Source organism: Hyla sarda, unplaced genomic scaffold (assembly GCF_029499605.1).
Source record: "Hyla sarda isolate aHylSar1 unplaced genomic scaffold, aHylSar1.hap1 scaffold_645, whole genome shotgun sequence".
NCBI lineage: Eukaryota > Metazoa > Chordata > Amphibia > Anura > Hylidae > Hyla > Hyla sarda.
The window spans coordinates 103,619-124,047 of record NW_026610660.1 but is presented as its reverse complement, the minus strand read 5'-3'; the positions used below and the strand labels follow the sequence as shown (position 1 = coordinate 124,047).

Genomic DNA, 20,429 nt, shown 5'->3' with positions numbered 1-20,429 from the left:
TAAGGGAGAAGGGTAAGTATGACTGGTGTGTGTACAGGTTGATAAGGGAGAAGGGTAAGCGTGACTGGTGCGGGTACAGGTCGATAAGGGAGAAGGGTAAGCATGACTGGTGCGTGTACAGGTCTATAAGGGAGAAGGGTAAGCGTGACTGGTGCGTGTACAGGTCTATAAGGGAGAAGGGTAAGCGTGACTGGTGTGTGTACAGGTCTATAAGGGAGAAGGGTAAGCGTGACTGGTGCGTGTACAGGTCGATAAGGGAGAAGGGTAAGCGTGACTGGTGTGTGTACAGGTCTATAAGGGAGAAGGGTAAGCGTGACTGGTGTGTATACAGGTCTATAAGGGAGAAGGGTAAGCGTGACTGGTGTGTGTACAGGTTGATAAGGGAGAAGGGTAAGCGTGACTGGTGTGTGTACAGGTCTATAAGGGAGAAGGGTAAGTATGACTGGTGTGTGTACAGGTTGATAAGGGAGAAGGGTAAGCGTGACTGGTGTGTGTACAGGTTGATAAGGGAGAAGGGTAAGCGTGACTGGTGCGTGTACAGGTCGATAAGGGAGAAGGGTAAGCATGACTGGTGCGTGTACAGGTCTATAAGGGAGAAGGGTAAGCGTGACTGGTGCGTGTACAGGTCTATAAGGGAGAAGGGTAAGTATGACTGGTGTGTGTACAGGTCAATAAGGGAGAAGGGTAAGCGTGACTGGTGCGTGTACAGGTCTATAAGGGAGAAGGGTAAGCGTGACTGGTGCGTGTACAGGTCTATAAGGGAGAAGGGTAAGCGTGGCTGGTGCGTGTACAGGTCGATAAGGGAGAAGGGTAAGCGTGACTGGTGCGTGTACAGGTCTATAAGGGAGAAGGGTAAGCGTGGCTGGTGCGTGTACAGGTCTATAAGGGAGAAGGGTAAGCGTGACTGGTGCGTGTACAGGTCTATAAGGGGGAAGGGTAAGTATGACTGGTGCGGGTACAGGTCGATAAGGGAGAAGGGTAAGTATGACTGGTGCGTGTACAGGTCGATAAGGGAGAAGGGTAAGCGTGACTGGTGCGTGTACAGGTCAATAAGGGAGAAGGGTAAGTATGACTGGTGCGGGTACAGGTCGATAAGGGAGAAGGGTAAGCGTGACTGGTGCGTGTACAGGTCTATAAGGGAGAAGGGTAAGTATGACTGGTGTGTGTACAGGTCTATAAGGGAGAAGGGTAAGTATGACTGGTGCGTGTACAGGTCAATAAGGGAGAAGGGTAAGTGTGACTGGTGTGTGTACAGGTCTATAAGGGAGAAGGGTAAGTATGACTGGTGTGTGTACAGGTCAATAAGGGAGAAGGGTAAGTATGACTGGTGCGGGTACAGGTCGATAAGGGAGAAGGGTAAGTATGACTGGTGTGTGTACAGGTCAATAAGGGAGAAGGGTAAGTATGACTGGTGCGGGTACAGGTCTATGAGGGAGAAGGGTAAGCGTGACTGGTGCGTGTACAGGTCGATAAGGGAGAAGGGTAAGTATGACTGGTGCGGGTACAGGTCTATGAGGGAGAAGGGTAAGCGTGACTGGTGCGGGTACAGGTCGATAAGGGAGAAGGGTAAGCGTGACTGGTGTGTGTACAGGTCTATAAGGGAGAAGGGTAAGCGTGACTGGTGTGTGTACAGGTTGATAAGGGAGAAGGGTAAGCGTGACTGGTGCGTGTACAGGTCGATAAGGGAGAAGGGTAAGCGTGGCTGGTGCGTGTACAGGTCGATAAGGGAGAAGGGTAAGCGTGACTGGTGCGTGTACAGGTCTATAAGGGAGAAGGGTAAGCGTGACTGGTGCGGGTACAGGTCAATAAGGGAGAAGGGTAAGTATGACTGGTGCGGGTACAGGTCGATAAGGGAGAAGGGTAAGCGTGACTGGTGCGTGTACAGGTCGATAAGGGAGAAGGGTAAGCATGACTGGTGCGGGTACAGGTCGATAAGGGAGAAGGGTAAGTATGACTGGTGCGTGTACAGGTCTATAAGGGAGAAGGGTAAGCGTGACTGGTGCGTGTACAGGTCTATAAGGGAGAAGGGTAAGCGTGACTGGTGCGGGTACAGGTCAATAAGGGAGAAGGGTAAGTATGACTGGTGCGGGTACAGGTCTATAAGGGAGAAGGGTAAGTATGACTGGAGTGGGTACAGGTCAATAAGGGAGAAGGGTAAGTATGACTGGTGTGGGTACATGTCAGTGGGGGAGAAGGGAAAGTATGACAGGTGTGGGTACAGGTCAGTGGGGGAGCAGGGTAAGTATGACGGGTGTGGGTACATGTCAATGGGGGAGAAGGGTAAGTATGACAGGTGTGGGTACAGCTCAGTGGGGGAGCAGGGTAATGACTTCCTTTACACAGACTATCCTGACCTGATGGATCGTAGGGCCCCTGCATGTACCTTTTTGAGGTTTCTGTTTCAGGGTGCTGGGCGAGGTAGGAGGAATGTGGGGAGTAGTCACCCCGATTCTTAAACTCTGAGTTCCCAAGGAATCTAAAGACACGCAGGATGGGGACACATGGGACACACAGGATGGGGACACAAAGGATGGGGACACACAGGATGGGGACACATGGGAGATGCAGGATGGGGGCACGTGGGAGAGGTAGGACAGGGACATGCAGGATCGGGACACATGGGAGATGCAGGATGGGGACACGTGGGAAAGGTAGGACAGGGACATGCAGGATGGGGACACGTGGGAGAGGTAGGACAGGGATATGCAGGATGGGGACACGTGGGAGATGCAGGATGGGGGCACGTGGGAGAGGTAGGACAGGGACATGCAGGATGGGGACACGTGGGAGATGCAGGATGGGGGCACGTGGGAGAGGTAGGACAGGGACATGCAGGATGGGGACACGTGGGAGATGCAGGATGGGGGCACGTGGGAGAGGTAGGACAGGGACATGCAGGATGGGGACACGTGGGAGATGCAGGATGGGGGCACGTGGGAGAGGTAGGACAGGGACATGCAGGATGGGGACACGTGGGAGATGCAGGATGGGGGCACGTGGGAGAGGTAGGACAGGGACATGCAGGATGGGGACACGTGGGAGAGGTGGGACAGGGACATGCAGGATAGGGACACATGGGAGATGCAGGATGGGGACATGTGGGAGAGGTAGGACAGGGACATGCAGGATGGGGACACATGGGATATGCAGGATGGGGCACACGTGGGAGAGGTAGGACAGGGACATGCAGGATGGGGACACATGGGATGTGCAGGATGGGGACACGTGGGAGAGGTAGGACAGGGACATGCAGGATGGGGACACATGGGATATGCAGGATGGGGACACGTGGGAGAGGTGGGACAGGGACATGCAGGATGGGGACACGTGGGAGATGCAGGATGGGGGCACGTGGGAGAGGTAGGACAGGGACATGCAGGATGGGGACACGTGGGAGATGCAGGATGGGGGCACGTGGGAGAGGTAGGACAGGGACATGCAGGATGGGGACACGTGGGAGATGCAGGATGGGGGCACGTGGGAGAGGTAGGACAGGGACATGCAGGATGGGGACACGTGGGAGATGCAGGATGGGGGCACGTGGGAGAGGTAGGACAGGGACATGCAGGATGGGGACACATGGGATATGCAGGATGGGGACATGTGGGAGAGGTAGGACAGGGACATGCAGGATGGGGACACATGGGATATGCAGGATGGGGACATGTGGGAGAGGTAGGACAGGGACATGCAGGATGGGGACACATGGGACAGACAGGATGGGACACAAAGGATGGGGACACGTGGGAGAGGTAGGACAGGGACATGCAGGATGGGGATACATGGGAGATGCAGGATGGGGACACGTGGGAGAGGTAGGACAGGGACATGCAGGATGGGGACACATGGGATATGCAGGATGGGGACACGTGGGAGAGGTAGGACAGGGACATGCAGGATGGGGACACATGGGATATGCAGGATGGGGACACGTGGGAGAGGTAGGACAGGGACATGCAGGATGGGGACACATGGGACAGACAGGATGGGGACACAAAGGATGGGGACACGTGGGAGAGGTAGGACAGGGACATGCAGGATGGGGATACATGGGAGATGCAGGATGGGGACACGTGGGAGAGGTAGGACAGGGACATGCAGGATGGGGACACATGGGATATGCAGGATGGGGACACGTGGGAGAGGTAGGACAGGGACATGCAGGATGGGGACACATGGGATATGCAGGATGGGGACACGTGGGAGAGGTAGGACAGGGACATGCAGGATGGGGACACATGGGACAGACAGGATGGGGACACAAAGGATGGGGACACGTGGGAGAGGTAGGACAGGGACATGCAGGATGGGGATACATGGGAGATGCAGGATGGGGACACGTGGGAGAGGTAGGACAGGGACATGCAGGATGGGGAACGTAGGAGACACATGGAAGACATACAAGGGACACAACATGAAGTGTGCTTCATGCAAAGCAATGCTGGGGTGTAGAGCTGGGACCATCACAAACCTTCTACAGTGGTTGAAGGAGTCACATACTCTGTGAACACATAAGAGATTTATCAGTGAGGAGGAGGAAGAAGAGACGAGAGGTCAGAGGGAAGGAGAGACGAGAGGTCAGAGAGAAGAGGAGACGAGAGGTCAGAGAGAAGAGGAGACGAGAGGTCAGAGAGAAGAGGAGACGAGAGGTCAGAGAGAAGAGGAAAAGGAAATCAAAGGTCAGAGAGAAGAGGAAAAGGAGATCAAAGGTCAGAGAGAAGAGGAGACGAGAGGTCAGAGAGAAGAGGAGACGAGAGGTCAGAGAGAAGAGGAGACGAGAGGTCAGAGAGAAGAGGAGACAAGAGGTCAGAGAGAAGAGGAAAAGGAGATCAAAGGTCAGAGAGAAGAGGAAAAGGAGATCAAAGGTCAGAGAGAAGAGGAGACGAGAGGTCAGAGAGAAGAGGAGACGAGAGGTCAGAGAGAAGAGGAGACGAGAGGTCAGAGAGAAGAGGAAAAGGAGATCAAAGGTCAGAGAGAAGAGGAAAAGGAGATCAAAGGTCAGAGAGAAGAGGAGACGAGAGGTCAGAGAGAAGAGGAAAAGGAAATCAAAGGTCAGAGAGAAGAGGAAGGCAGCCCAATAGGCACCTAGGTACAGAGAAACCCAAAGAAAAATAGGAGCCAAGGTGGACAGACAGGTGGCAATAGAGACCATATAGACAGGAGGTAATGGAGACCATATAGACAGGAGGTAATGGAGACCATATAGACAGGAAGTAATGGAGACCATATAGACAGGAGGTAATGGAGACCATATAGACAGGAGGTAATGGAGACCATATAGACAGGAGGTAATGGAGACCATATAGACAGAAGGTAATGGAGATCATATAGACAGGAGGTAATAGACCATATAGACAGGAGGTAATGGAGACCATATAGACAGGAGGTAATGGAGACCATATAGACAGGAGGTAATGGAGACCATACAGACAGGAGGTAATAGACCATATAGACAGAAGGTAATGGAGACCATATAGACAGGAGGTAATGGAGATCATATAGACAGGAGGTAATAGACCATATAGACAGGAGGTAATGGAGACCATATAGACAGGAGTTAATAGACCATATAGACAAGAGGTAATGGAGACCATATAGACAGGAGGTAATGGAGACCATATAGACAGGAGGTAATGGAGACCATATAGACAGGAGGTAATGGAGACCATATAGACAGGAGGTAATGGAGACCATATAGACAGGAGGTAATGGAGACCATATAGACAGGAGGTAATGGAGACCATATAGACAGGGGGTAATGGAGACCATATAGACAGAAGGTAATGGAGACCATATAGACAGGAGGTAATAGACCATATAGACAGGAGGTAATGGAGACCATATAGACAGGAGGTAATAGACCATATAGACAGGAGGTAATAGACCATATAGACAGGAGGTAATGGAGACCATATAGACAGGAGGTAATGGAGACCATATAGACAGGAGGTAATGGAGACCATATAGACAAGAGGTAATGGAGACCATATAGACAGGAGGTAATGGAGACCATATAGACACAGTCTGAATGATGATTCTGGAGGCCATTACCTTCCACTGTACTTGGTGATACCGGCTGAGAGGAGAATGGGATTTGTCCAGCTCCAGCTGTGGAAGTAGTCGCCATATAATCAGTGACTAACCCTACAGCCGGCCCAATCATCCTAAATATCTACTGCTGTGTGTGATGTGAATGAGGACCACAGGGATCAGATTGTCCACAGATCCCACCCCATGCGTCCACCAGTGACCAGAAGTGTCCATGTCAGGTGATAGAGACCATACAGGAGATAACACCCTAGCGAGATAAGGTAAACTCCCCAGTACAGGTCACCTGTCTAACCCAGGAAGAAGTACAGGTCACCTGTCTAACCCAGGAAGAAGTACAGGTCACCTGTCTAACCCAGGAAGAAGTACAGGTCACCTGTCTAATCCAGGAAGAAGTACAGGTCACCTGTCTAATCCAGGAAGAAGTACAGGTCACCTGTCTAATCCAGGAAGAAGTACAGTGCCGCCTACAAAAAATCTAAACAAACAAATCACCAGGTTCATATGGCATTCACCCCCGTGTTCTAAAAGAATTAAGTACTGTAATAGACAGACCCCTATTTTTAATATTCAGGGACTCTATAGTGACAAGGACTGTTCCCCAGGACTGGAGCATAGCAAATGTGGTGCCAATATTTAAAAAGGGGACAAAAGGTGACCCCAGGGAATTATAGACCTGTTAGTTTAAACTCTGTTGTATGTAAATTGTTAGAGGGTTTTCTAAGAGATGCTATTTTGGAATATCTAGATAAAAATAAATGTATGACCCCATATCACATGGCTTTCTGAGGGATCGGTCCTGTCACCTGATCAGCTTTTATGAGGAGGTGAGCTCCAGACTGGATTATGGGGGAACCGCTGGATGTCTTATATCTGGATTTTTCCAAAGCATTTGATCCGGTGCCACATAAAAGGTTGGTGCATAAAATGAGAAGGATTGGGATGGGGGAGAATGTGTGTAAGTGGGTAAGTAACTGGCTCAGTGATAGGGAACAGGGTTTTTTGCCTCCTCTGGATCAACTCAGTAGGGACTCATTAGGGTTATAGGTTGAACTTAATGGACTCTGCTCTTTTTTAACCTTATGAACTATCTTACTATGTGTCCCCCAGTGACCAATATCTACCATTAGACTCCCAATCAGTATACAGGACATCTCACCATATTTGCTGCTGCTTGGATCGGGATATGCTGCCTGGGCGCCATAGGGAGACTTCACTTCTGCTGGAGGAAACACAAATCACGTGAGAAATACTCAGACTCCACAATGGTGGCAAAAATGGCGGATGAGCAGAAGCGTCTCCTCACCAGACTTGGCAGACTTAGTGTCATAACCCAGAGAATCCGCGGCCACAGGTTGGGATCTGTATGGAAGCTTCCCCAATCCACCTGCAATGGCAGAAGGAAGATGTCACCTGGGGCAATGAGGAGACGACAAAGGAGAGGAGGAGGAGGAGAAGGAGACACAGAAGAGGGGGAGAAGACACAGGAGAGGAGGAGGAGGAGGAGACACAGGAGAGGAGGAAGAAGACACAGGAGAGGAGGAGGAGGAGGAGACACAGGAGAGGAGGAAGAAGACACAAGAGAGGAGGAGGAGGAGGAGACACAGGAGAGGAAAAGGAGACACAGGAGAGGAGGAGGAGACACAGGAGAGGAAAAGGAGACACAGGAGAGGAGGAGAAGACACAGGAGAGGAGGAGAAGACACAGAAGAGGAGGAGAAGACACAGGAGAGGAGGAGACACAGGAGAGGAGGAGACACAGGAGAGGAGGAGGAGACGTAAGAGAGGAGGAGAAAACTCAAGAGAGGAGGAGGACACACAGGAGAGGGGGAGGAGACAAAACAGGAGGGGAGGACACACAGGAGAGGAGGAGACACAGGAGAGGAGGACACACAGGAGAGGAGGAGACACAGGAGAGGAGGAGACACAGGAGAGGAGGAGGAGATACAGGAGAGGAGGAGGAGATACAGGAGAGGAGGAAGAGACAAAGGAGAGGAGGAAGAGACAAAGGAGAGGAGGAAGAGACACAGGAGAGGAGGAGAAGACACAGGAGAGGAGGAGTCACAGAAGAAGAGGAGAAGACACAGGATAAGAGGAGGAGACACAGGAGAGGAGGAGACAGAGGAGAGGAGGAGACACAGGAGAGGAGGAGGAGACACAGGGGAGGTGGAGGAGACACAGGAGAGGAGGAGAAGACACAGGATAGGAGAAGACAGGAAAGGAGGAGACACAGGAGAGGAGGAGGAGGAGGCACAGGAGAGGAGGTGGAGCCACAGGAGAGGTGGTGGAGCTACAGGAGAGGAGGTGGAAACACAGGAGAGGAGGAGAAGACACAGGAGAGGAGGACAAGACACAGGAGAGGAGGAGAAGACACAGGAGAGGAGGAGAAGACACAGGAGAGGAGGAGGAGACACAGGAGATGAGGAGGAGACACAGGAGAGAAGGAGAAGACACAGGAGAGAAGGAGAAGACACAGGAGAGGAGGAGGAGACACAGGAGAGAAGGAGAAGACACAGGAGAGGAGGAGGAGACACAGGAGAGAAGGAGAAGACACAGGAGAGAAGGAGAAGACCCAGGAGAGGAGGAGAGCACACAGGAGAGCAGGAGGAGACACAGGAGATGAGGAGAAGACACAGGAGAGAAGGAGTCACAGGAGAAGAGGAGAAGACACAGGAGAGGAGGAGGAGACACAGGAGAGGAGGAGACAGAGGCGAGGAGGAGACATGGGAGAGGAGGAGGAGACACAGGAGAGGAGGAAGAGACACAGGAGAGGAGGAAGAGACACATGAGAGGAGGAGAAGACACAGGAGAGGAGGAGAAGACACAGGAGAAGAGGAGAAGACACAGGAGAGGAGGATAAAACACAGGAGGGGAGGATAAGACACAGGAGAGGAAGAGCAGACACAGGAGAGGAGGAGGAGACACAGGAGAGAAGGAGAAGACACAGGAGAGAAGGAGAAGACCCAGGAGAGGAGGAGAGCACACAGGAGAGCAGGAGGAGACACAGGAGATGAGGAGAAGACACAGGAGAGAAGGAGTCACAGGAGAAGAGGAGAAGACACAGGAGAGGAGGAGGAGACACAGGAGAGGAGGAGACAGAGGCGAGGAGGAGACATGGGAGAGGAGGAGGAGACACAGGAGAGGAGGAAGAGACACAGGAGAGGAGGAAGAGACACATGAGAGGAGGAGAAGACACAGGAGAGGAGGAGAAGACACAGGAGAAGAGGAGGAGACACAGGAGAGGAGGACACACAGGAAAGGAGGAGACACAGGAGAGGAGGAGACACAGGAGAGGAGGAGGAGATACAGGAGAGGAGGAGGAGATACAGGAGAGGAGGAAGAGACAAAGGAGAGGAGGAAGAGACAAAGGAGAGGAGGAAGAGACACAGGAGAGGAGGAGAAGACACAGGAGAGGAGGAGTCACAGGAGAAGAGGAGAAGACACAGGAGAAGAGGAGGAGACACAGGAGAGGAGGAGACAGAGGAGAGGAGGAGACACAGGAGAGGAGGAGGAGACACAGGAGAGGTGGAGGAGACACAGGAGAGGAGGAGAAGACACAGGATAGGAGAAGACAGGAAAGGAGGAGACACAGGAGAGGAGGAGGAGGAGGCACAGGAGAGGAGGTGGAGCCACAGGAGAGGAGGTGGAAACACAGGAGAGGAGGAGAAGACACAGGAGAGGAGGAGAAGACTCAGGAGAGGAGGAGAAGACACAGGAGAGGAGGAGAAGACACAGGAGAGGAGGAGGAGACACAGGAGATGAGGAGGAGACACAGGAGAGAAGGAGAAGACACAGGAGAGAAGGAGAAGACACAGGAGAGGAGGAGGAGACACAGGAGAGAAGGAGAAGACACAAGAGAGGAGGAGAAGACACAGGAGAGGAGGAGAAGACACAGGAGAGGAGGAGTCACAGGAGAAGAGGAGAAGACACAGGAGAAGAGGAGGAGACACAGGAGAGGAGGAGACAGAGGTGAGGAGGAGACACAGGAGAGGAGGAGGAGACACAGGAGAAGTGGAGGAGACACAGGAGAGGAGGAGAAGACACAGGATAGGAGAAGACAGGAAAGGAGGAGACACAGGAGAGGAGGAGGAGGAGGCACAGGAGAGGAGGTGGAGCCACAGGAGAGGAGGTGGAAACACAGGAGAGGAGGAGAAGACACAGGAGAGGAGGAGAAGACACAGGAGAGGAGGAGAAGACACAGGAGAGGAGGAGAAGACACAGGAGAGGAGGAGGAGACACAGGAGATGAGGAGGAGACACAGGAGAGAAGGAGAAGACACAGGAGAGAAGGAGAAGACACAGCAGAGGAGGAGGAGACACAGGAGAGAAGGAGAAGACACAAGAGAGGAGGAGGAGACACAGGAGAGAAGGAGAAGACACAGGAGAGAAGGAGAAGACCCAGGAGAGGAGGAGAGCACACAGGAGAGCAGGAGGAGACAAAGGAGATGAGGAGAAGACACAGGAGAGAAGGAGTCACAGGAGAAGAGGAGAAGACACAGGAGAGGAGGAGGAGACACAGGAGAGGAGGAGACAGAGGCGAGGAGGAGCCATGGGAGAGGAGGAGGAGACACAGGAGAGGAGGAAGAGACACAGGAGAGGAGGAAGAGACACATGAGAGGAGGAGAAGACACAGGAGAGGAGGAGAAGACACAGGAGAAGAGGAGAAGACACAGGAGAGGAGGATAAGACACAGGAGAGGAAGAGCAGACACAGGAGAGGAAGAGAAGACACAGGAGAGGAGGAGAAGACACATGAGAGGAGGAGAAGACACAGGAGATGAAAAGACACGTGAGAGGAGGAGGAGAAACAGGAGAGGAGGAGAAGACACAGGAGAGGTGGAGGAGACACAGGAGAGGAGGAGAAGACACAGGATAGGAGAAGACAGGAAAGGAGGAGACACAGGAGAGGAGGAGGAGGAGGCACAGGAGAGGAGGTGGAGCCACAGGAGAGGTGGTGGAGCTACAGGAGAGGAGGTGGAAACACAGGAGAGGAGGAGAAGACACAGGAGAGTAGGAGAAGACACAGGAGAGGAGGAGAAAACACAGGAGAGGCGGAGAAGACACAGAAGAGGAGGAGGAGACACAGGAGATGAGGAGAAGACACAGGAGAGAAGGAGTCACAGGAGAAGAGGAGGAGACACGGGAGAGGAGGAGGAGACACAGGAGAGGAGGAGACAGAGGAGAGGAGGAGACACAGGAGAGGAGGAGGAGACACAGGAGAGGAGGAAGAGACACAGGAGAGGAGGAAGAGACACAGGAGAGGATGAGAAGACACAGGAGAGGAGGAGAAGACACAGGAGAGTAGGATAAGACACAGGAGAGGAAGAGCAGACACAGGAGAGGAAGAGAAGACACAGGAGAGGAGGAGAAGACACATGAGAGGAGGAGAAGACACAGGAGATGAAAAGACACTTGAGAGGAGGAGGAGAAACAGGAGAGGAGGAGAAGACACAGAAGAGGTGGAGGAGACACAGGAGAGGAGGAGAAGACACAGGATAGGAGAAGACAGGAAAGGAGGAGACACAGGAGAGGAGGAGGAGGCACAGGAGAGGAGGTGGAGCCACAGGAGAGGTGGTGGAGCTACAGGAGAGGAGGTGGAAACACAGGAGAGGAGGAGAAGACACAGGAGAGTAGGAGAAGACACAGGAGAGTAGGAGAAGACACAGGAGAGGAGGAGAAGACACAGAAGAGGAGGAGGAGACACAGGAGATGAGGAGGAGACACAGGAGAGAAGGAGAAGACACAGGAGAGAAGGAGAAGACACAGGAGAGGAGGAGAGCACCCAGGAGAGGAGGAGAGCACACAGGAGAGGAGGAGGAGACACAGGAGATGAGGAGAAGACACAGGAGAGGAGGAGAAGACCCAGGAGAGGAGTAGACACAGGAGAGGAGGAGAAGACACAGGAGAGGAGGAGACACAGGAGATGAGGAGAAGACACAGGAGAGGAGGAGAAGATTGAGGACATGAATGGGATAGAGGACGGTGGAAATGGAGTTAGAAGGGGGGCCAGAAGATAGAAACAGAGGGGCCCCTGGGGGACTCACCAAGCTTTGAGCTTTCCCCTTGAGAACCCTGATAGGCACTAAGTGGAGACTTTATTCCTGCAAAGGGGACAAAAACACCTTATAGTCTTCACTGGGGGAAGAATGTGGACCCCTTAGTTTTCCTCAGATCTCCCCCCCCCCATCCCCTCACAGCCGAGCCCCCAATTATCCTCACATCTCCCCCGTCCCCTTAGCCCTGAACCCCCAATTATCCTCACATCTCCCCCGTCCCCTCACAGCCCTGAGCCCCCAATTATCCTCACATCTCCCCCGTCCCCTTAGCCCTGAACCCCCAATTATCCTCACATCTCCCCCGTCCCCTCACAGCCCTGAGCCCCCAATTATCCTCACATCTCCCCCGTCCCCTTAGCCCTGAACCCCCAATTATCCTCACATCTCCCCCGTCCCCTCACAGCCCTGAGCCCCCAATTATCCTCACATCTCCCCCCGTCCCCTCACAGCCCTGAGCCCCCAGTTATCCTCACATCTCCCCCCGTCCCCTCACAGCCCTGAGCCCCCAATTATCCTCACATCTCCCCCGACCCCTCACAGCCCTGAGCCCCCAATTATCCTCACATCTCCCCCGACCCCTCACAGCCCTGAGCCCCCAGTTATCCTCACATCTCCCCCGTCCCCTCACAGCCCTGAGCCCCCAGTTATCCTCACATCTCCCCCCGTCCCCTCAGAGCCCTGAGCCCCCCGTTATCCTCACATCTCCCCCGTCCCCTCACAGCCCTGAGCCCCCCGTTATCCTCACATCTCCCCCGCCCCCTCAGCCCTGAGCCCCCAGTTATCCTCACATCTCCCCCGTCCCCTCACAGCCCTGAGCCCCCCATTATTCTCACATCTCTCCGTCCCCTCAGCCCTGAGCCCCCAGTTATCCTCACATAGCCCCCCGTCCCCTCAGAGCCCTGAGCCCCCCGTTATCCTCACATCTCCCCCGTCCCCTCACAGCCCTGAGCCCCCCGTTATCCTCACATCTCCCCCGTCCCCTCAGCCCTGAGCCCCCAGTTATCCTCACATCTCCCCCCGTCCCCTCACAGCCCTGAGCCCCCCGTTATCCTCACATCTCCCCCCGTCCCCTCACAGCCCTGAGCCCCCCGTTATCCTCACATCTCCCCCGTCCCCTCACAGCCCTGAGCCCCCAGTTATCCTCACATCTCCCCCCGTCCCCTCACAGCCCTGAGCCCCCAGTTATCCTCACATCTCCCCCGTCCCCTCAGCCCAGAGCCCCCAGTTATCCTCACATCTCCCCCGTCCCCTCACAGCCCTGAGCCCCCAGTTATCCTCACATCTCCCCCCGTCCCCTCACAGCCCTGAGCCCCCAGTTATCCTCACATCTCCCCCGTCCCCTCACAGCCCTGAGCCCCCAGTTATCCTCACATCTCCCCCGTCCCCTCACAGCCCTGAGCCCCCCGTTATACTCACATCTCCCCCCCGTCCCCTCACAGCCCTGAGCCCCCAATTATCCTCACATCTCCCCCGTCCCCTCACAGCCCTGAGCCCCCAGTTATCCTCACATCTCCCCCATCCCCTCAGAGCCATGAGCCCCCAGTTATCCTCACATCTCCCCCCCGTCCCCTAACAGCCCTGAGCCCCCAGTTATCCTCACATCTCCCCCATCCCCTCACAGCCATGAGCCCCCAGTTATCCTCACATCTCCCCGTCCCCTCACAGCCCTGAGCCCCCAGTTATCCTCACATCTCCCCCCGTCCCCTCACAGCCCTGAGCCCCCAGTTATCCTCACATCTCCCTCGTCCCCTCACAGCCCTGAGCCCCCCGTTATCCTCAGATCTCCCCATCCCCTCACAGCCCTGAGCCCCCCGTTATCCTCACATCTCCCCCGTCCCCTCACAACCCTGAGCCCCCAGTTATCCTCACATCTCCCCCGTCCCCTCACAGCCCTGAGCCCCCAGTTATCCTCACATCTCCCCCGTCCCCTCACAGCCCTGAGCCCCCAGTTATCCTCACATCTCCCCTGTCCCCTCACAGCCCTGAGCCCCCCGTTATCCTCACATCTCCCCGTCCCCTCAGCCCTGAGCCCCCAGTTATCCTCACATGTCCCCCGTCCCCTCACAGCCCTGAGCCCCCCGTTATACTCACATCTCCCCCCCCGTCCCCTCACAGCCCTGAGCCCCCAGTTATCCTCACATCTCCCCCGTCCCCTAACAGCCCTGAGCCCCCAGTTATCCTCACATCTCCCCCGTCCCCTCACAGCCCTGAGCCCCATGTTATCCTCACATCTCCCCCCCGTCCCCTCACAGCCCTGAGCCCCCAGTTATCCTCACATCTCCCCCGTCCCCTCACAGCCCTGAGCCCCCAGTTATCCTCACATCTCCCCCCGTCCCCTCACAGCCCTGAGCCCCCAGTTATCCTCACATCTCCCCTGTCCCCTCACAGCCCTGAGCCCCCAGTTATCCTCACATCTCCCCCGTCCCCTCACAGCCCTGAGCCCCCAGTTATCCTCACATCTCCCCCGTCCCCTCAGCCCTGAGCCCCCAGTTATCCTCACATCTCCCCCGTCCCCTCACAGCCCTGAGCCCCCAGTTATCCTCACATCTCCCCCCGTCCCCTCACAGCCCTGAGCCCCCAGTTATCCTCACATCTCCCCTGTCCCCTCACAGCCCTGAGCCCCATGTTATCCTCACATCTCCCCCGTCCCCTCAGCCCTGAGCCCCCAGTTATCCTCACATCTCCCCCGTCCCCTCACAGCCCTGAGCCCCCCATTATCCTCAGATCTCCCCCCCGTCCCCTCACAGCCCTGAGCCCCCAGTTATCCTCACATCTCCCCCGTCCCCTCACAGCCCTGAGCCCCCAGTTATCCTCACATCTCCCCCCGTCCCCTCACAGCCTTGAGCCCCCAGTTATCCTCACATCTCCACCGTCCCCTCACAGCCCTGAGCCCCCAGTTATCCTCACATCTCCCCCGTCCCCTCACAGCCCTGAGCCCCCCGTTATACTCACATCTCCCCCCCGTCCCCTCACAGCCCTGAGCCCCCAATTATCCTCACATCTCCCCCGTCCCCTCACAGCCCTGAGCCCCCAGTTATCCTCACATCTCCCCGTCCCCTAAGAGCCCTGAGCCCCCAGTTATCCTCACATCTCCCCCATCCCCTCACAGCCATGAGCCCCCAGTTATCCTCACATCTCCCCGTCCCCTCACAGCCCTGAGCCCCCAGTTATCCTCACATCTCCCCCCGTCCCCTCACAGCCCTGAGCCCCCAGTTATCCTCACATCTCCCCCGTCCCCTCACAGCCCTGAGCCCCCAGTTATCCTCACATCTCCCCTGTCCCCTCACAGCCCTGAGCCCCCCGTTATCCTCACATCTCCCCGTCCCCTCAGCCCTGAGCCCCCAGTTATCCTCACATGTCCCCCGTCCCCTCACAGCCCTGAGCCCCCCGTTATACTCACATCTCCCCCCCCGTCCCCTCACAGCCCTGAGCCCCCAGTTATCCTCACATCTCCCCCGTCCCCTAACAGCCCTGAGCCCCCAGTTATCCTCACATCTCCCCCGTCCCCTCACAGCCCTGAGCCCCATGTTATCCTCACATCTCCCCCCCGTCCCCTCACAGCCCTGAGCCCCCAGTTATCCTCACATCTCCCCCGTCCCCTCACAGCCCTGAGCCCCCAGTTATCCTCACATCTCCCCCCGTCCCCTCACAGCCCTGAGCCCCCAGTTATCCTCACATCTCCCCTGTCCCCTCACAGCCCTGAGCCCCCAGTTATCCTCACATCTCCCCCGTCCCCTCACAGCCCTGAGCCCCCAGTTATCCTCACATCTCCCCCGTCCCCTCAGCCCTGAGCCCCCAGTTATCCTCACATCTCCCCCGTCCCCTCACAGCCCTGAGCCCCCAGTTATCCTCACATCTCCCCCCGTCCCCTCACAGCCCTGAGCCCCCAGTTATCCTCACATCTCCCCTGTCCCCTCACAGCCCTGAGCCCCATGTTATCCTCACATCTCCCCCGTCCCCTCAGCCCTGAGCCCCCAGTTATCCTCACATCTCCCCCGTCCCCTCACAGCCCTGAGCCCCCCATTATCCTCAGATCTCCCCCCCGTCCCCTCACAGCCCTGAGCCCCCAGTTATCCTCACATCTCCCCCGTCCCCTCACAGCCCTGAGCCCCCAGTTATCCTCACATCTCCCCCCGTCCCCTCACAGCCTTGAGCCCCCAGTTATCCTCACATCTCCACCGTCCCCTCACAGCCCTGAGCCCCCAGTTATCCTCACATCTCCCCCGTCCCCTCACAGCCCTGAGCCCCCCGTTATACTCACATCTCCCCCCCGTCCCCTCACAGCCCTGAGCCCCCAATTATCCTCACATCTCCCCCGTCCCCTCACAGCCCTGAGCCCCCAGTTATCCTCACATCTCCCCCGTCCCCTAAGAGCCCTGAGCCCCCAGTTATCCTCACATCTCCCCCCGTCCCCTCACAGCCCTGAGCCCCCAGTTATCCTCACATCTCCCCCCGTCCCCTCACAGCCCTGAGCCCCCAGTTATCCTCACATCTCCCTCGTCCCCTCACAGCCCTGAGCCCCCCGTTATCCTCAGATCTCCCCGTCCCCTCACAGCCCTGAGCCCCCCGTTATCCTCACATCTCCCCCGTCCCCTCACAGCCCTGAGCCCCCAGTTATCCTCACATCTCCCCCGTCACCTCACAGCCCTGAGCCCCCAGTTATCCTCACATCTCCCCCCGTCCCCTCACAGCCCTGAGCCGCCAGTTATCCTCACATCTCCCCCGTCCCCTCACAGCCCTGAGCCCCCAGTTATCCTCACATCTCCCCTGTCCCCTCACAGCCCTGAGCCCCATGTTATCCTCACATCTCCCCCGTCCCCTCAGCCCTGAGCCCCCAGTTATCCTCACATCTCCCCCGTCCCCTCACAGCCCTGAGCCCCTAGTTATCCTCACATCTCCCCCCGTCCCCTCACAGCCCTGAGCCCCCCGTTATCCTCACATCTCCCCCGTCCCCTCACAGCCCTGAGCCCCCAGTTATCCTCACATCTCCCCTGTCCCCTCACAGCCCTGAGCCCCATGTTATCCTCACATCTCCCCCGTCCCCTCAGCCCTGAGCCCCCAGTTATCCTCACATCTACCCCGTCCCCTCATAGCCCTGAGCCCGCCATTATCCTCAGATCTCCCCCCCGTCCCCTCACAGCCCTGAGCCCCCAGTTATCCTCACATCTCCCCCGTCCCCTCACAGCCCTGAGCCCCCAGTTATCCTCACATCTCCCCCCGTCCCCTCACAGCCCTGAGCCCCCAGTTATCCTCACATCTCCCCCGTCCCCTCACAGCCCTGAGCCCCCAGTTATCCTCACATCTCCCCCGTCCCCTCACAGCCCTGAGCCCCCCGTTATACTCACATCTCCCCCCTGTCCCCTCACAGCCCTGAGCCCCCAGTTATCCTCATATCTCCCCCGTCCCCTCACAGCCCTGAGCCCCCAGTTATCCTCACATCTCCCCGTCCCCTCACAGCCCTGAGCCCCCCGTTATCCTCACATCTCCCCCCGTCCCCTCACAGCCCTGAGCCCCCAGTTATCCTCACATCTCCCCCGTCCCCTCTCAGCCCTGAGCCCCCAGTCATCCTCACATCTCCCCCGTCCCCTAACAGCCCTGAGCCCCCAGTTATCCTCACATCTCCCCCGTCCCCTCACAGCCCTGAGCCCCCAGTTATCCTCACATCTCCCCCATCCCCTCACAGCCCTGAGCCCCCAGTTATCCTCACATCTCCCCGTCCCCTCACAGCCCTGAGCCCCCAGTTATCCTCACATCTCCCCCCATCCCCTCACAGCCCTGAGCCCCCAGTTATCCTCACATCTCCCCCCCGTCCCCTCACAGCCCTGAGCCCCCAGTTATCCTCACATCTCCCTCGTCCCCTCACAGCCCTGAGCCCCAAGTTATCCTCACATCTCCCCCCCGTCCCCTCACAGCCCTGAGCCCCCAGTTATCCTCACATCTCCCCCGTCCCCTCACAGCCCTGAGCCCCCAGTTATCCTCACATCTCCCCCCCGTCCCCTCAGCCCTGAGCCCCCAGTTATCCTCACATCTCCCCCGTCCCCTCACAGCCCTGAGCCCCCAGTTATCCTCACATCTCCCCCGTCCCCTCACAGCCCTGAGCCCCCAGTTATCCTCACATCTCCCCCTGTTCCCTCACAGCCCTGAGCCCCCAGTTATCCTCACATCTCCCCCGTCCCCTCACAGCCCTGAGCCCTCAGTTATCCTCACATCTCCCCCTGTCCTCTCACAGCCCTGAGCCCCCAATTATCCTCACATCTCCCCCATCCCCTCACAGCCCTGAGCCCTCAGTTATCCTCACATCTCCCCCGTCCCCTCACAGCCTTGAGCCCCCGTTATCCTCACATCTCCCCCCCCGTCCCCTCACAGCCCTGAGCCCCCAGTTATCATCACATCTCCCCCTGTCCCCTCACAGCCCTGAGCCCCCAGTTATCCTCACATCTCCCCCCGTCCCCTCACAGCCCTGAGCCCCCAGATATCCTCACATCTCCCCCCGTCCCTTCACAGCTCTGAGCCCCCAGTTATCCTCACATCTCCCCCCGTCCCCTCACAGCCCTGAGCCCCCAGTTATCCTCACATCTCCCCCGTCCCCTCACAGCCCTGAGCCCCCAGTTATCCTCACATATCCCCCCTTCCCCACACAGCCCTGAGCCCCCAGTTATCCTCACATCTCCCCCGTCCCCTCACAGTCCTGAGCCCCCCGTTATCCTCACATCTCCCCCCGTCCCCTCACAGCCCTGAGCCCCCAGTTATCCTCACATCTCCCCCGTCCCCTCACAGCCCTGAGCCCCCAGTTATCCTCACATATCCCCCCATCCCCTCATAGCCCTGAGCCCCCAGTTATCCTCACATATCCCCCCATCCCCTCATAACCCTGAGCCCCCAGTTATCCTCACATCTCCCCCGTCCCCTCACAGCCCTGAGCCCCAAGTTATCCTCACATCTCCCCCCGTCCCCTCACAGCCCTGAGCCCCCAGTTTTCCTCACATCTCCCCCGTCCCCTCACAGTCCTGAGCCCCCCGTTATCCTCACATCTCCCCCCGTCCCCTCAGCCCTGAGCCCCTAGTTATCCTCACATCTCCCCCATCCCCTCACAGCCCTGAGCCCCCCGTTATCCTCACATCTCCCCTCGTCCCCTCAAAGCCCTTAGCCCTCAGTTATCCTCACATCTCCCACTGTCCCCTCACAGCCCTGAGCCCCCAATTATCCTCACATCTCCCCCTGTCCCCTCACAGCCCTGAGCCCCCAGTTATCCTCACATCTCCCCCGCCCCCTTAGCCCTGAGCCCCCAGTTATCCTCACATCTCCCCCGTCCCCTCAGCCCTGAGCCCCCAGTTATCCTCACATCTCCCCCGTCCCCTCACAGCCCTGAGCCCCCAGTTATCCTCACATCTCCCCGTCCCCTCACAGCCCTGAGCCCCCAGTTATCCTCACATCTCCCCCTGTCCCCTCAGAGCCCTGAGCCCCCAGTTATCCTCACATCTCCCCCCATCCCCTCACAGCCCTGAGCCCCCAGTTATCCTCAGATCTCCCCCCATCCCCTCACAGCCCTGAGCCCCCAGTTATCCTCACATCTCCCGCCGTCCCCTCACAGCCCTGAGCCCCCCGTTATCCTCACATCTCCCCCATCCCCTCAGCCCTGAGCCCCCAGTTATCCTCACATCTCCCACATCCCCTCACAGCCCTGAGCCCCCAGTTATCCTCACATCTCCCCCCGTCCCCTCAGCCCTCAGCCCCCAGTTATCCTCACATCTCCCCCGTCCCCTCACAGCCCTGAGCCCCCAGTTATCCTCACATCTCCCCCCGTCCCCTCACAGTCCTGAGCCCCCAGTTATCCTCACATCTCCCCCGTCCCCTCAGCCCTGAGCCCCCAGTTATCCTCACATCTCCGCCGTCCCCTCACAGCCCTGAGCCCCCCATTATACTCACATCTCCCCGTCCCCTCACAGCCCTGAGCCCCCAGTTATCCTCACATCTCCCCCGTCCCCTGACAGCCCTGAGCCCCCCGTTATCCTCACATCTCCCCCGTCCCCTCACATCCCTGAGCACCCAGTTATCCTCAGATCTCCCCCATCCCCTCACAGCCCTGAGCCCCCAGTTATCCTCACATCTCCCGCCGTCCCCTCACAGCCCTGAGCCCCCAGTTATCCTCACATCTCCCCCGCCCCCTCAAAGCCCTGAGCCCCCAGTTATCCTCATATCTCCCCCCGTCCCCTCACAGACCTGAGCCCCCAGTTTTCCTCACATCTCCCCCTGCCCCTTACAGCCCTGAGCCCCCAGTTATCCTCACATCTCCCCCGTCCCCTCACAGCCCTGAGCCCCCAGTTATCT

At 57.1% G+C, this 20,429-nt stretch overlaps 1 protein-coding gene across 1 annotated transcript in view; it reads right to left on the bottom strand.

Moving 5' to 3' along the window:
• The window catches only part of LOC130342244 (fibroin heavy chain-like), an 84,190-nt gene that overhangs the window by 3,421 nt on the left and 60,340 nt on the right, over positions 1-20,429 (bottom strand). The window contains exons 25-29 of the mRNA XM_056554270.1: positions 12,090-12,146; positions 7,355-7,435; positions 7,208-7,267; positions 6,052-6,108; positions 4,472-4,501 (exon numbers count right to left, since the gene is read on the bottom strand). Of these exons, the coding sequence (XP_056410245.1) occupies positions 4,472-4,501; positions 6,052-6,108; positions 7,208-7,267; positions 7,355-7,435; positions 12,090-12,146 (285 nt within the window). The remainder of the gene's footprint in view (positions 1-4,471; positions 4,502-6,051; positions 6,109-7,207; positions 7,268-7,354; positions 7,436-12,089; positions 12,147-20,429) is intronic.